This window comes from Vidua macroura, chromosome 19 (genome assembly GCF_024509145.1).
Source record: "Vidua macroura isolate BioBank_ID:100142 chromosome 19, ASM2450914v1, whole genome shotgun sequence".
In the NCBI taxonomy this organism is placed as follows: Eukaryota; Metazoa; Chordata; class Aves; order Passeriformes; family Viduidae; genus Vidua; species Vidua macroura.
The window spans coordinates 11,187,397-11,200,303 of record NC_071589.1 but is presented as its reverse complement, the minus strand read 5'-3'; the positions used below and the strand labels follow the sequence as shown (position 1 = coordinate 11,200,303).

General features: G+C 55.6%; 1 protein-coding gene, 1 long non-coding RNA gene and 1 pseudogene across 2 annotated transcripts in view; 2 read left to right on the top strand and 1 right to left on the bottom strand.

Moving 5' to 3' along the window:
• The first annotated feature begins 2,024 nt into the window (after positions 1-2,024).
• On the top strand, positions 2,025-2,744 carry LOC128817024 (uncharacterized; annotated as a pseudogene).
• A 1,282-nt stretch (positions 2,745-4,026) lies between these two features.
• Positions 4,027-5,099, bottom strand: LOC128816874 (uncharacterized). The gene is made up of 2 exons (XR_008440040.1): positions 4,711-5,099; positions 4,027-4,280 (listed from the first exon to the last, which is right to left on the bottom strand). It is a non-coding gene; the product is annotated as an uncharacterized LOC128816874 (long non-coding RNA).
• A 1,018-nt stretch (positions 5,100-6,117) lies between these two features.
• The window catches only part of FAM20A (FAM20A golgi associated secretory pathway pseudokinase), a 12,688-nt gene continuing 5,898 nt past the window's right edge, over positions 6,118-12,907 (top strand). Inside the window, 3 exon segments of the mRNA XM_053995106.1 lie at positions 6,118-6,456; positions 11,875-12,059; positions 12,193-12,349. Of these exon segments, the coding sequence (XP_053851081.1) occupies positions 6,158-6,456; positions 11,875-12,059; positions 12,193-12,349 (641 nt within the window). The 5' untranslated portion in view covers positions 6,118-6,157.

Genomic DNA, 12,907 nt, shown 5'->3' with positions numbered 1-12,907 from the left:
ATTATTATACAGGGAGTCCCACCCCAGCCCTCAGTGGTTTTACTGAGAAATTGGTGGGCAGAGGAGCCGTTTCAGGATTTGGAAAATGTTACAGCAGCTTCGGAGAGAGGTTCAAACCCTCTGCCCTGGGTTTGGGGCCTGGCCCAGCCAACAGCAAAGGGAACATCTGTGCCTCTTCCCAGCCCTTCTGCCTGCTAACAATAGACAAATAAAATAATAAGAGCTCATCTCTCCAAAAGCCATTAAAACAAAATAAAAACCCTCTGCAAACAATCTGCGTTTTATCTTCTTAATGGCCCCAAAGCCTCCACTTGTCTACAAAAACAATTTCACTCAGCAAGGGCTGAGGAGTATTCCTTTCAAATGGTGCCCCAGATGTCCCACGGAGACCACTACACAGTTAACTACCAATAAAAGCAATTCCACAAACTAAATACTCATTAAACAAGGCGTGCGCACCGCCCGGCGCAGTTTGCCGACGAGGAAAGGGATTTGCTGCAATTTAACCTTCAACGGCACCGGCGGGCTGGTCCCGTCTCCATGGCAGGGGAGGCTCCAGCGAGTCCATTGGAGAGGGATTGTTTTGTTTTTGCTATCTTGGAAATCAGATGCTATAAACTCAGCACAGGCTGAGCCCTTGCCTGGCCGGCCAAAAACCCCTGGTGTTGCTCAAGAGGTCGGCGCCGTTTCCTGGTCAATCCCAGCGTTTCCAAGACAAACAGCCCTGTGACATCTGGGCTCCATGTCATCCCAGCTCTTCGTGCAGGGCTGCGTGCAGGTCACCCTTCTCCGCCAGCTCTGCCTGCACAGAGCTTCTCCAGGCTCCCAGGGCTGGTGTCCACCCGCTGGATTTCGGACAGGAGTGCTGGGAGCGTGGCGGAGCCTTCTCAGCCCCCACACCCCACACAAGGGTTCATGACTCGTCCCACCCTCCTGGAAGAGGATGGTTTGGTGTTGGGATTGACCGTGGAAAGCTGCCACAGCTCCCCAGGATTTTGCTCTAAGCCAGCTCTAGGGATGCTCAGAGAGAGAGAGAGAGGGAGGGGGGGAGCAAAGCCGTGCTAGAGGCCCCAGCACACAAGAGCAGCTCGCTTGGACCATGAAGGTGCTTTCCTCTGGTTTGTGCTTAGCTGTGCGAGTTCATTGCCAAGAGGGAGAGGATCCACCCAGATTCCCAAGCCCTGAGCAGCTGGGAGCTCGCTGAGGCCAAGGGATGAGCCTGGAACAGCAGCCAGGAGGAGAGGTAGATGGGAGGAGGGAAATGAAACCACTGATGGGAGCTGCTGCCAGGGATGGGGAGGTGTTAGAGGTGTCATGCCTGGGGCACCTCTTCCCTTCTGCTTTCCCTGTCCTGCGGTGAAGGAGGCTCCTGACTCATTCCCACTTTGCATGTTTCTAAGCATCTCCTTTTATACCCTATAATTGCATTTTTGTACCAAAAAACCCTCTGGAGTGAACACACTTCTTCTCTCAAGACTCCACTCCTGTGAGAGTGGAGAGGCACTAATTGCCCTGTCAGGGTCTCCAGGGCTCTCCTTGGTGTTGTTAGCTATCAAAAATGTGTTCTCAATTTAAGCACTTGGCCCAAATATTTCATTTTTAATTACAAGCTGAAACAGAGTGTGAGAGCCCAGAGCACAGCGAGAGCTCCTCCCACCAGACCAGCAGAGACCGGGAAGGGCTCTCACACCATCCTCGGGGGGAAGCCCCAGCCCCGGGGGGTTCAGGCAGAGGGGACCCCCTGTGAGAGACGCCACCCTCCCGGGAAACAAAAAACCCTGCCCTGGTATGAGGCTGTGCCCAGGGTGGGAGGCGTTCTTTGGGGACCATGAGGACAACCAACATCTTAGAGGTCTCTTCCAACCTCATTATTCTGTGCAAAACAACCACCGATGTCATCAGCACCATCACCACCATCAACACCACCATCATCATCATTGCCATCACCACCACCACCATCACCATCACCATCATCACCACCATCACCATCACCACCACCACCATCATCATCATCACCATCACCACCACCACCATCATCATCACCACCACCACCATCATCATCATCACCATCACCACCATCACCATCATCACCATCACCATCATCACCATCATCACCACCATCACCATCACCACCATCACCATCATCATCATTGCCATCACCACCACCACCATCACCATCACCACCATCACCATCATCACCATCACCACCATCACCATCATCACCATCACCACCATCAACACCACCACCATGATCATCACCACCATCATCACCATCACCATCACCACCATCATCACTGATATCACCAACATCACCATTACCATCACCACCATCATCACCATCACCACCATCACCATCACCACCATCAACACCACCACCATGATCATCACCACCATCACCACCATCACCACCATCACCATCACCACCATCATCATCATCATTATTGCCATCACCATCACCACCATCAACACCACCACCATCATCATCATCACCATCACCAACATCACCATCATCACCATCACCACCATCATCACCACCATCACCACCATCACCATCACCACCATCACCATCACCACCACCACCATCACCATCATCACCATCACCACCATCCACACCACCACCATGATCATCGCCACCATCACCACCATCACCATCATCACAATCATCACTGATATCACCAACATCACCATCACCACCATCACCACCACCACCACCACGCAGGGAGAACGTGGCCCTGCTGCTCTGAGTCCCAGCTGGACCAGGAAGAGGAGCAGAGCTGCAGGATGTGCTCCTGGCACGTCTGTGCTCTTGTCAGTGAAGCAGCAACTGCAGAACTTGGCACCTCCAGCTGATGTTTTTCTTTCCTTTGTGATGCTGTGTCGCTGCCTTGGTGTTTCATCCTCGAAATTAACGGCAGTGAGAAAGGGATAATTCTCATCTCCTCCCTTTTGCAAACATTACAATCTGCAGGGTGGGACTGGGCAGCTCTGCAGCATTTCAAGTTAAAAAGACAAAAAGCAGCAGACAGAGGCATTTACCTTTTGGCAAGTCAAAGACGTCCCTAAGGAAGATGGGTTTTAAATCCATACAGTGTGAAAGAATTTAAATTGCATACTTAAAACTCCAAATATTGTAAGTTGCGTGTCTGGAAAAACAAGAGGAATACCCTTTGTTTATTAAAAAATGACTTTGAAAAGGACCTGGCTGGCTCCTATCTGAAATACAAAGGAAGTATTTCTTACTCTGAGATGTCATCATACATTTATTTAAAGCTTTAATGATATGTTTTGGGACATCATCTATGCCTGAACATTTCTCCACTGCAGTTGTCTGGAAGAAGGAGCTTTTTTTTCTCCCATCTTTAAATAGTAAATGAGGCAAATTATCTCATGGTAATTCCAAATGGTAATTTGGTTCTGCTGGAGCTGTCAGTGCCCTATCAAAATAGCATTTCCAGGTTAATTTTAGGTACACATCCACCCCTTCCAGCAGGCTGGGACGAGTTCTGCTGAGCCCTGGGGTGGGAAGTGATGCTCACCTGCAGCCCAGGGACCCCAGCTGGGCAGGAAGAGCCACGAACCAAGAAAGCAGAACACGAGGAGATGTGTGTGGGAGAGGAGATGTGTGTGGGACAGGCTTCAGTGGGATCCCCCTGCTCCAAGGCACTCCAAGCCATGGGCGAGCAGGGAAGCATCACTGTGGCATTATGGAAGCATCACTGTGGCATTATGGAAGCATCACTGTGGCATTATGGAAGCATCACTGTGGCATTATGGAGCACCACTGAGTTGTTCCAAATAATAACAACAGTGATTTTGCACTGCAGCCAGTTGGGAGCTGGCAGTCCCAACTGCTTTGGGGAGGATTGTAGCACTTCAATTTATTACAGATTAATGGGATTGATTTTTTTTGTTTGTTTGTTTCTTTTTAATTAGCCTCATTAAAAGCCAAACAATCTTCCTGCAGAGCATGCAAACAACAGGGGCACGGGCCCAGGCACTGCTGGTTCCTGGTGCCTTTGTCCAGAATTAACGTTGCAAACCAGGGAAGATTTATTAATGGTTCCTGGGAGAGATTAGCAACAGGGAAACAGCTTAGGGAGGATTGGGAGCCAAGCAAGTATCAGCCAGTTTTTGGTGGAGCGTTTGTTAAAAGTTGTTCTTTGAGTTTGAAGTGAGTCTGTGGGTGTCCTTCAATGGGCTGGTAGCCATGGAGCAGGGTTTGCTCCTGGGGATTCATCCTGGTTTGCTGAATCCTGGGGTTTAACTTCATCTGGGCAATCCTTTTAAAAATAAGTTTAAAAAATAGAAGAAGAAGAATCCTATTGTTAGTGCCAGGCTGTTGGTTCATCTCGGGTTTATGATGTCACCGTTTGGGGAAGCTGCCAGGTCACCTGGCCTTGGAGGACCAGGGTGTCCCCAGGCAGAGCGTGCAGCTGCAGCTCACCCCCTTTGCTCTCCCCTAGGCCACCTGACCAGCGAGCTGGCACTCATTTCCCTCTGTTTACATCCAACTTCATGTCCTGAAAGCTCCCTCTCCCCTCCTGAGAAGGATCAGCTCTGTGGCTTCCCATCCTGCAGGCCCCAACCCAGCACCTCTGAGCAGAGCCCCTGCCTGCCCCACACCTTTCCAGTACAGCACCCTAAAATTTCCCCTCTCCACACCTCATGCCTGGTCTAGAGCCTGAAGGGATCCAAGTGCAATCATTTTACCAATTTTGTCCCCAAAGGGCACAGAAGGGGGGCACAGCTGGTGTCCCCAAAAGCCAAGCAGTGTGAGGAACACATCCTTTCCTCCCACTGATCCTTGCTGGCCACAGCAGCACCAGCTGCACTTTGTGCTTCTAAATCTTCTGTGGAAGACACATAAAATTTGGCATTATGAAAAATAATAAAAAGAAATTCAGAGCAAAAATTCCCAAACCAGAAGCCCAAACTCTTCAAATATCAAAAGACTGCTCAATTTTGAAATTGCATTTCTAAAGGAGAGTAAGAACCGTCTGCCAAAGATTGGAAGACCAACAGGACAGGTCTGTTTGAGGTCCCTGCAGCCACCACGCCGCTCAGGGAATTGTTTTATCTCCTCTTCTGGATCAAAGGAGTATCTCAGCCCCTGCGATGTCGTTTTGCCCAGTCCAGCATCCCCATCCCAGCGCTGGCACTTCCCAGAGCCTCCCCTCGCCGCGCTGCGCTCAGCACCGAGCCCTGCTCCAGCCAGCTGAAAATAAAACCGACTTCTCCCTCTTTCTGCAGTTTATTTTCTGTTCTCCCTTCAGCACGGTGCCGGAGCCAGCCCGGTCTGGTCACGCTCCCGCGGTGCTCCGCCAGTTTCTCCGCCCTTGGCCGGGGCTCTCCCGCCTGTCCCTTGCTGGGCTGCGCGCCCCGCTCGCAGCCGGGCTCTCCATCCCCCCAGGACGGGCGCGATGCTCCCAGCCCAAGCTCATCGCCACGGCCCAGCCGCTCCCAGCAAACTGCAGGGAGGAGTTTCCTCAACTATAGGGTTTTGGGTTTTTTTTGTTTTTTTTTTTTAGGAATTAAGAAAATAAAAGCGGCCTCTGAACCATCTGTCGGCCCCAGGAGGGGCTGCAAGCCCAGCTGTGGGGGGACAGAGCCCACCCGGGCCCTGCCCGCAGACACCAGAGGGGTTCGAGCACCCCCTGCCCCCACACAGCCCCCCGGCACCCCAGCAACCCCCTCCAGCTGCTGCCAAAGCTCTCCCGCGCCGACTTTCCGCCTGCGGGAGAGGGGACGAAGCCCCCGAAGGAGCTGGCGACGAGGGCGGGCGGGGCACTCGCCACCTGCGCGGGGGCTGCGCTGGGGGAGCGGGCGGCGCTCGGGGGGCGGGCGGCAGAGCCCGGGGCCGCTGGGCTCGGTCCCCGCCGGCACCGACACCGGCACCGGCACCGGCACCGGGACCCTGTCCGGGGGAGGTTCCCACGCTGCCGTGCCCCCACCCCCGCTCCCCCGCCCCGGGCCCCGAGCGCCCTGCCCGGTCCCCGCCCCGAGGTGCCCGCACCCCCCGGCTCCGCCGCTCGAGCTCCCCCGTGCGCCCTGCCCCGGGAGCCGCCGGCGGCGCGCCCGGCGCTGTCCCCGTCCCCGTCCCCGTCCCCGTCCCCGTCCCCGTCCCCGTCCCCGTCCCCGCCCGCAGCCCGCACCGGCCATGCCGGGGCCGCGGCGGGACCGCCCGGCCGTGCTGCTGCTGCTCGGGGCGCTGCTGGCCGCCGACCTCTACTTCCACCTCTGGCCGCGGGCGCGCCGGGAGCTGGGGAGGGTCTCCCCGGGCTGCCCCTGCCCCGCGCCCCCCGCGCCGCGCCCGCCGCTCTCCCGCGCCGCCCCCGCGCTGCGCCGCCTCTTCGCCCACCCGCTGTACCGCGCCGCCCCGCCGGGCCCCGCCGAGCCGCTGCTGGGCGCCCGCGAAGCCCTGCGCTACTACCGGCGGAAGGCGGCTCGCTGGAACAGGTGCGTCCCGCAGCCGCGGCACCCCCGCGCTCGGCGCCGCGCATCCCCCGCGCGGGCCGCTCCTGGGCACCGCGCATCGCCGCGACACCCCTTTCCTGGGCATCTCCTGCGCACCTCCTCCCCCGGCACCCCTTTCCTGGCTATTTCCTGGGCATCCCTTTCTTGAGCACGCCGTGCACCAGCGTCTGCTGGCACTCTCCTCCCTTCCCGGACATCTCCTGGGCACTCCCTTCCCCGGCACCCCCTTCCCGAGTATCTCCTGAGCACCTCCTTCCCCGGCACCCCCTTCTCGGACATCTCCTGAGCACCTCCTTCCCCCACACCCCCTTCCCGAATATCTTCTGGGCACACCCTTCCCGTCACCCCCTTCTCGGACATCTCCTGAGCACCTCCTTCCCCAGCACCCCCTTCCCGAATATCCCCTGGACACTCTTTTCCTGGGCATCTCCTGGGCACTCCCTTCCCGGACAACCTCTGTGCCGGCAGCTTCTGGGCACCCTCCTGCCGGGCACCCCTTGCATGATGCCTCGCTTCCTGGGCATCTCCTGGGCACCCATTTCTTGAGCACTCACTGCACCGACATCTCCTGGCCACCCCCTTCCCGGGTGTTTTCTGAGCATTCCTGCATGGGCACCCCTTTCCCAGATATCTCCTGGACACTCCTTTCCTGGGCGCCCCTTGCATGGGGACACATTTCTCTGGCATCTCCTGGGCACCCCCTGCATGGTTACCTCCTTCCCTGGCATCACCTGGGCACCCCTTTTTTGGACCCCCCCCCCCTCCCATGTATTGGGATCTCTTGAGCACCCCGTTCCCAGGCACCCTCAGTGAGTGCACCCCCTGCACGGGTACCCGTGCCCTGGCATCCCCTGGGCACACTCTGGCCAGGCACTCCCTGTATGGGCACCCCCCAGGCACCCTCTCTCTGAACACCCCCTCTCACGTACCCCTCCCTTTCTGGGCAGCTCTCCTGGGCACCTCTGTCCCTTGGATGTCCCCTGGCATCCCCAGTCCAGCTTGCCCCCCCAGTCTGGCTCTGTGCCCTCACCCTGGCCCCTCCAGCCCCCCACGGGCAGACTGGGCTGGGCTGAGGGGCTCTGCTGGGATGCCCCTTCCTGGCGTGTCTCCCACCCTGCTCCACTGCCAGAGCCCCAGAGAAAGGGACCCCCAGCTCAGAGCTCTCTTCCTGCTGCCTCTCCCAGCCCCAGCAAGGAGGAAATTTCCTCCCCCCCTGCTCCTGGGGTGGGACTGTCCCTGCTCTGTTGTCACTGCCCTGGGGGGGACGGTGACCCTCAGCACCAGCTCCAGCACTGATTATTTGTACCTTGAATCCCTGATATAACCCCCCTTTCACGAGGGCTGGGGCCACGCTGGAAGCATACAGCACCCCACAGCTGCTCCCTGCACCCCCAGAACTCCTCCACTCATGCACAGACTCGGATACAACAGAGCACAGAGCTCCCAGCGTGCTGAGCTCACGGCATCACCTCACCCACTGTCCCCCCTGTGGGACAGGACACCTGCAAGGGGATGACAGCATGTCCTGGGGCTCCTGTCCTGGCACTTCCCCGCTGCCCCGGTTTGGTTTCCAGCACGGGAGCAGCCACCACTCCTCCCATCCCCTCTGTGGTTGTTGCTGAGCTGCACAGACAGGATTCCCAAGCTCCTGCTCTCTCCACTTCCATGCCTGTTCCTCCTGCTCCTGTGGGACTCACCCAGTGCTGGTTCCACGTGAGATTTGCTGGAGGAGAGGATGGGAAGTGATAATGGAAGGAACAGAGAACGACCTTCATGGCCTGAGCAGCAGCAGGGTCTGGAACCACCTCGGTGCTCAGCCAGGGTCGCCCCTGCCAGGCTCTTCCCTGTCTCCAGTCTGGATCCTGTTGAATCCTTTGTCACAGCACTTGAAATCCATGGCTGGTGGATTTGAGTACCCCTGGCTGTGCCACAGACCCACCTTGGGTGCATCTTCTCAGAGCTCAGCACTGCCTTCTGAAGACATCAGGATCTGGCTCCCAGGGTGGATGTTTCCCCAGCAAAATCCCGGTGGGAATGGGGGATTTAAACCAAAGCAGCTCACGGCTCGATGGCACCATCAGAAACCCTGGGCACTTGCTGCAGCCTCTCTTGCAGGACAGGGAGAAGTCTGCACTCCCCAGTTTTATTCACCATGCTGTTAAAACATGGAATTTGTGCTGAAGCCATGGCCCAAGGTTGGGCTGTGGTGTGACTGGGAGGAACACAGTGATGCCATTTGTCCTTGACTGACTTCGCTTTGCACCTCCAGGAAGGGAAGGAAGGCAGAGTATTGATCATTCCTCAGCCACTCTGAAATAAAATATGTGATGCTCGTAAGTGGGTGAAACCTCCAGAGAGCACAGGCTGAGGTGACACAACTGCTCCTGACAAAACCTGCCAACAACCATCGGTGCTGCAAATTGAACGTGTAATCAGGTGGCACTCGCCAGAGCTGATGGATTTTATAAGATTGTTCATTTGCTGTGGGCACGGAGCAATTTCTGCCTCACCAGGAGCACTGCAGAGCCCGTGTCCTCTGTGATGTGGCCAGGGCAGGGTCCTCGTGGCACTCAGGAATCCATGGCTTTCTCTCCCACTGCATGGGTTCAACCAAGCTGCTGCTGTGGCTGAGGACTGAAGAGCAAAATGCACACAGCAGCTCCACACGCAGAGCCAGGCAGCAGAGGCTCAGGGCTGAGTGTCCACGGGCATCCTCTCCTCAGCATGACAGCATGAAGCACATTCCTCCATCACCCGTGGATGTGGCTGTTGGCAGAGCAGCTTTGGGAGCAGCAGGACGTTCCTCCTGAGTGGAACAAGCTGCAGTCTAACCCCGTTCCTCCAGCACGGCGTGTCTGCCTTCATTTCTGCAGCCAGATGGAAATCAGCTGGACAGGGGCTCTGCCAGCTGGAGCTGCCCCAGGCCAGGGACACGTCCTGGTGGGATACCCACGGCCAGAGCGTTCCTCCTCCACGGTGCTCCCTGCAGATGGGTGCTGCCCAGCCCTGCCTGCTCCCAGCACCTCGGTCAGGACCAGCAGTTTGATTGCAGGAACCAGCTGGAGAGACTGATGGGGATGCAGGAAGGAAACAGAAAAACAACAAAACATCCACACCTCTTCAAAACAAACAAACAAGCAAAAAAAATCCCTTAAAAACTCCGGAGCTTATTTTGATCCTTGAAAGAGCAGCTTCAAGATCCCAAACACAGGAGGCTGGTGGCCTGAGCTGTGTCACCCCACGCTGTGCCTCCCTCCCAGCCCAGCAGAGAGCTGAAAGCCAGGGCAACCCCAGGGCTATTTATAGCAGGGTAGACATGAACCCTGTTTTTATATCATTATGCCTTTTGCAGAGATCTGTTTTTTTCCAGGGAAATATTTCAGGAATCCTGAAGGAAGCAGGGAGGCACGGAAAGCTGTATTTTGGGCTGAAAGGCTGGGAAGGGACTGGCTCAGCCTGGGCAGGGACCATGTGGATGCAGGGCTGGGATCTGCCTCCCCTTGCATAACCACTGCATTTTTTTCCCCCTTGGTAATCCCTTGCTTGCTGCCACCCCGGGGGAACAGCCTGCGTGTATGGCAGGCAGGAGAGCAAATATGGTAAAATATTTGGGCAGCTTCCCTAGGGAAAAATCCTGAGTCATTCCTGTCCACGGGGCTGGGGTTTGTCGTCCCTGGCTGTGGCAGGGTTAATACCTCATTTATTAATTAAGGCCTTATTATTGCCTCACAACTCGTTAAGGTTGTGCCTCACTTATCCAGGGGAAGGGCAGCAGGCTGGGGGGTCAAGGCACTTCTGCTGGAGCTGTTGGCATTCCAGGGGCACTTCCTTGTGCCCGGGGAATTTTCTGCCTCCTGAGCAAAGAGCTGGTCAGGGAGGGAAGTGCTCCAGCTCCCTCTGACCATGCACACGTGGATTTCATGCTGTGGCTGACCCAGTCCAATGGAAAGACAAACAAACTGGGAGAGGGAACAGGCTCCCACGAGCTGCACATCCAACCTGTCTCTCCAGCTCCCAGAGGTCTCCCAGGACACCACTGTGTAGGAAATGAATTTGTGGAAAATTCTCAAAGCCTGACAGAAGGCTCACATAGTACGTATGTGTATGTAAAGCTTGAGATAAGAAATGCTGTCTTAGAAATACTGTGGAATAAGACATTATTGAGAGAAAAATAGAACTAAAAACAAGTTTCAAAGGATAGTATTGATACACTATGTTATAAATGTTTTAAAGCTAATCATCTAAAATTACTCTCTATTAGTCTTACTGCAATGTATCTTTCATACTTCTATTTTTCTAAACTATCTACTTTTATTTGCAAGGCTATCCTTTAAAACTTCTTTTTAGTTCTATTTTTCTGTCAATAAGGTCTGTCTTATTCCATAATATTTCTAAGTCAACATTTCTTATCTCAAGGTTTACATACACATACATACTATGTAGACTTTCTATCAAACTTTACGAATTTTCTACAAATTCATTTCCTACACCACTGGAACACCTCTGGGAGGGTTCATCCCCTGCTCACAGCCAGATTAACCACACTGCTCAGCCTGCTTGGATGGAGAAGGGTGATGGAAAAAATCCCAACCAAACCCCAGCTGCTGGGCTGAGCAGGGAAATAAAGAAACCAGCAGCAGCCAGGAGCCCTTTCCAGCCCCCAGTGCCATTCCTTGGCTGATAAATGCCTCGGGGCACGGTCAGACCTCATTGCTCAGGCTCTGGATGGGGTCTGGCCGGGCATGTGGCACTTCCCCCTGTCCAGCCACTACATCCCAGCCTTGGTTAATGTCCTACTCCTTATCAGCCCCCAGCTCCTGTTTGCTTTCATGGATGGATCCTGGCACTTTCAGTGTAAACTGAACTTCATTTTCCCTTTATCAGGACTGGCTGCTCCGTACGTGGGCTGGACAATGTTAATGAGAAACCAAAGCCCTGTCCTCTGCTGGCTGCAATAAGTGACCTTTCAGTTCCACAGTCCCAGCCTTGGAGGTCTCCATGAAAATGCTGATCGTGTGGGGAGTTGCTTTTGGGTTATTACCCAACTTGGGAGGCTCCTTCAGCTCCACTTACCAAAAAAGGGTGGGGTAGAATCTTGATTTTTAGAGATCATGGGCAGGATGCTGCCACATGACCTCGTAGCATCCCTGCTCGCTGTAAATTTGGTCACAGAGGCAATTTGTAGCTTTTAGGTTTTTTTTTTGGTTTTTTTTTTTTTCCCCAGCTTCAAGGAAAAAACTCTCTCAGAGATGGTCAGAGGCTCTGACCATCCCAGCCATCTCACCCTGCCTCAGTTTCCCCTTACCCACCCCTTGCTCTGCTCCTGGCACCCTCCAGGCTTGGAGAAGGGAGGTTTTCCACGCCGTGGCTCATCCTCATCCCAGGACATTTCTCTTGCAGGAGACACAAGCTTTACCGGCAGGAGCTGAACCTGACCTCGCCGGCGGCCCCGCTGCCGCTGCGGCCCGAGGCCAGCTGGCTGCAGTTCCACCTGGGCATCAGCCGGGACGGGCTCTACCCCCGCTCCAGCCCCGCCGTCGCCAGGCTGCTCCGGGACATGCGGGAGCTGCCCACCATCAGCGCCGGTGAGCACACAGGGGCTGGGGAAGGGGGCAGCTGCGAGGCTCCGCTCCCGCGGCTCCCTCCGTGGAGCCTGCGAGGGGTCAGCAGCAGGAGATGGAGCCCGGCGGGGTCTCACCGCTCCTCGTGCCCTTGCAGACTACAGCCAGGATGAGAAGGCGCTGCTGGGAGCCTGTGACTGCAGCCAGGGTGAGTGTGGCATCCCCCCGTGCCACGGCCGGGGCTGGCCCCGTGCCCAACTGCTCCATCCTCACCTCGGCCAGGGAAATGCCAAGCCAGGCTCTGCTCCCTCCCAGTAACCCCCACCAGCCCAGCAGAGGCTGGGATCACAGAGCATAAAATTATCTCTGTTGGGAAAGCCCTCTAAAATGATGGAGTCCAACCCAAGGGCCACGTCCACGCTTTTTTTAACACCCAGGGGTGATAATTCCACCACTTCCATGAGCAGCCTGTTCGATGTGGGTGTCAGGACACCAGTACAGCACTGGTTTCTACTGGGGAGGGAGGAAAAAGTCCCCAAGGGGATGTAACAGAGGGGCTGGAGAGAAATCTCTATGGCACAGACGGAGAGGAAAATAAATGGAAAGAGAGAAAGGGGAGTAGCTGGAAGGAGTGACGGGGTGCACTCACGGGGTTGGAAAGCTGGGTTGTGCTGGGGGTGTAACTGGGGTGTTTCCAGGTAGTTATCATCCCATTTCCAGGAGTTAACACCCCATTTCCAGGAGTTAGCATCCCCTTTCCCAGGCGTTAACACCCCTTTCCAGGAGTTAACACCCCATTTCCAGGCAGTTAACACCCCATTTCCAAGAGGTAACACCCCATTTCCAGGAGTTAACACCCCTTTTCCAGGATG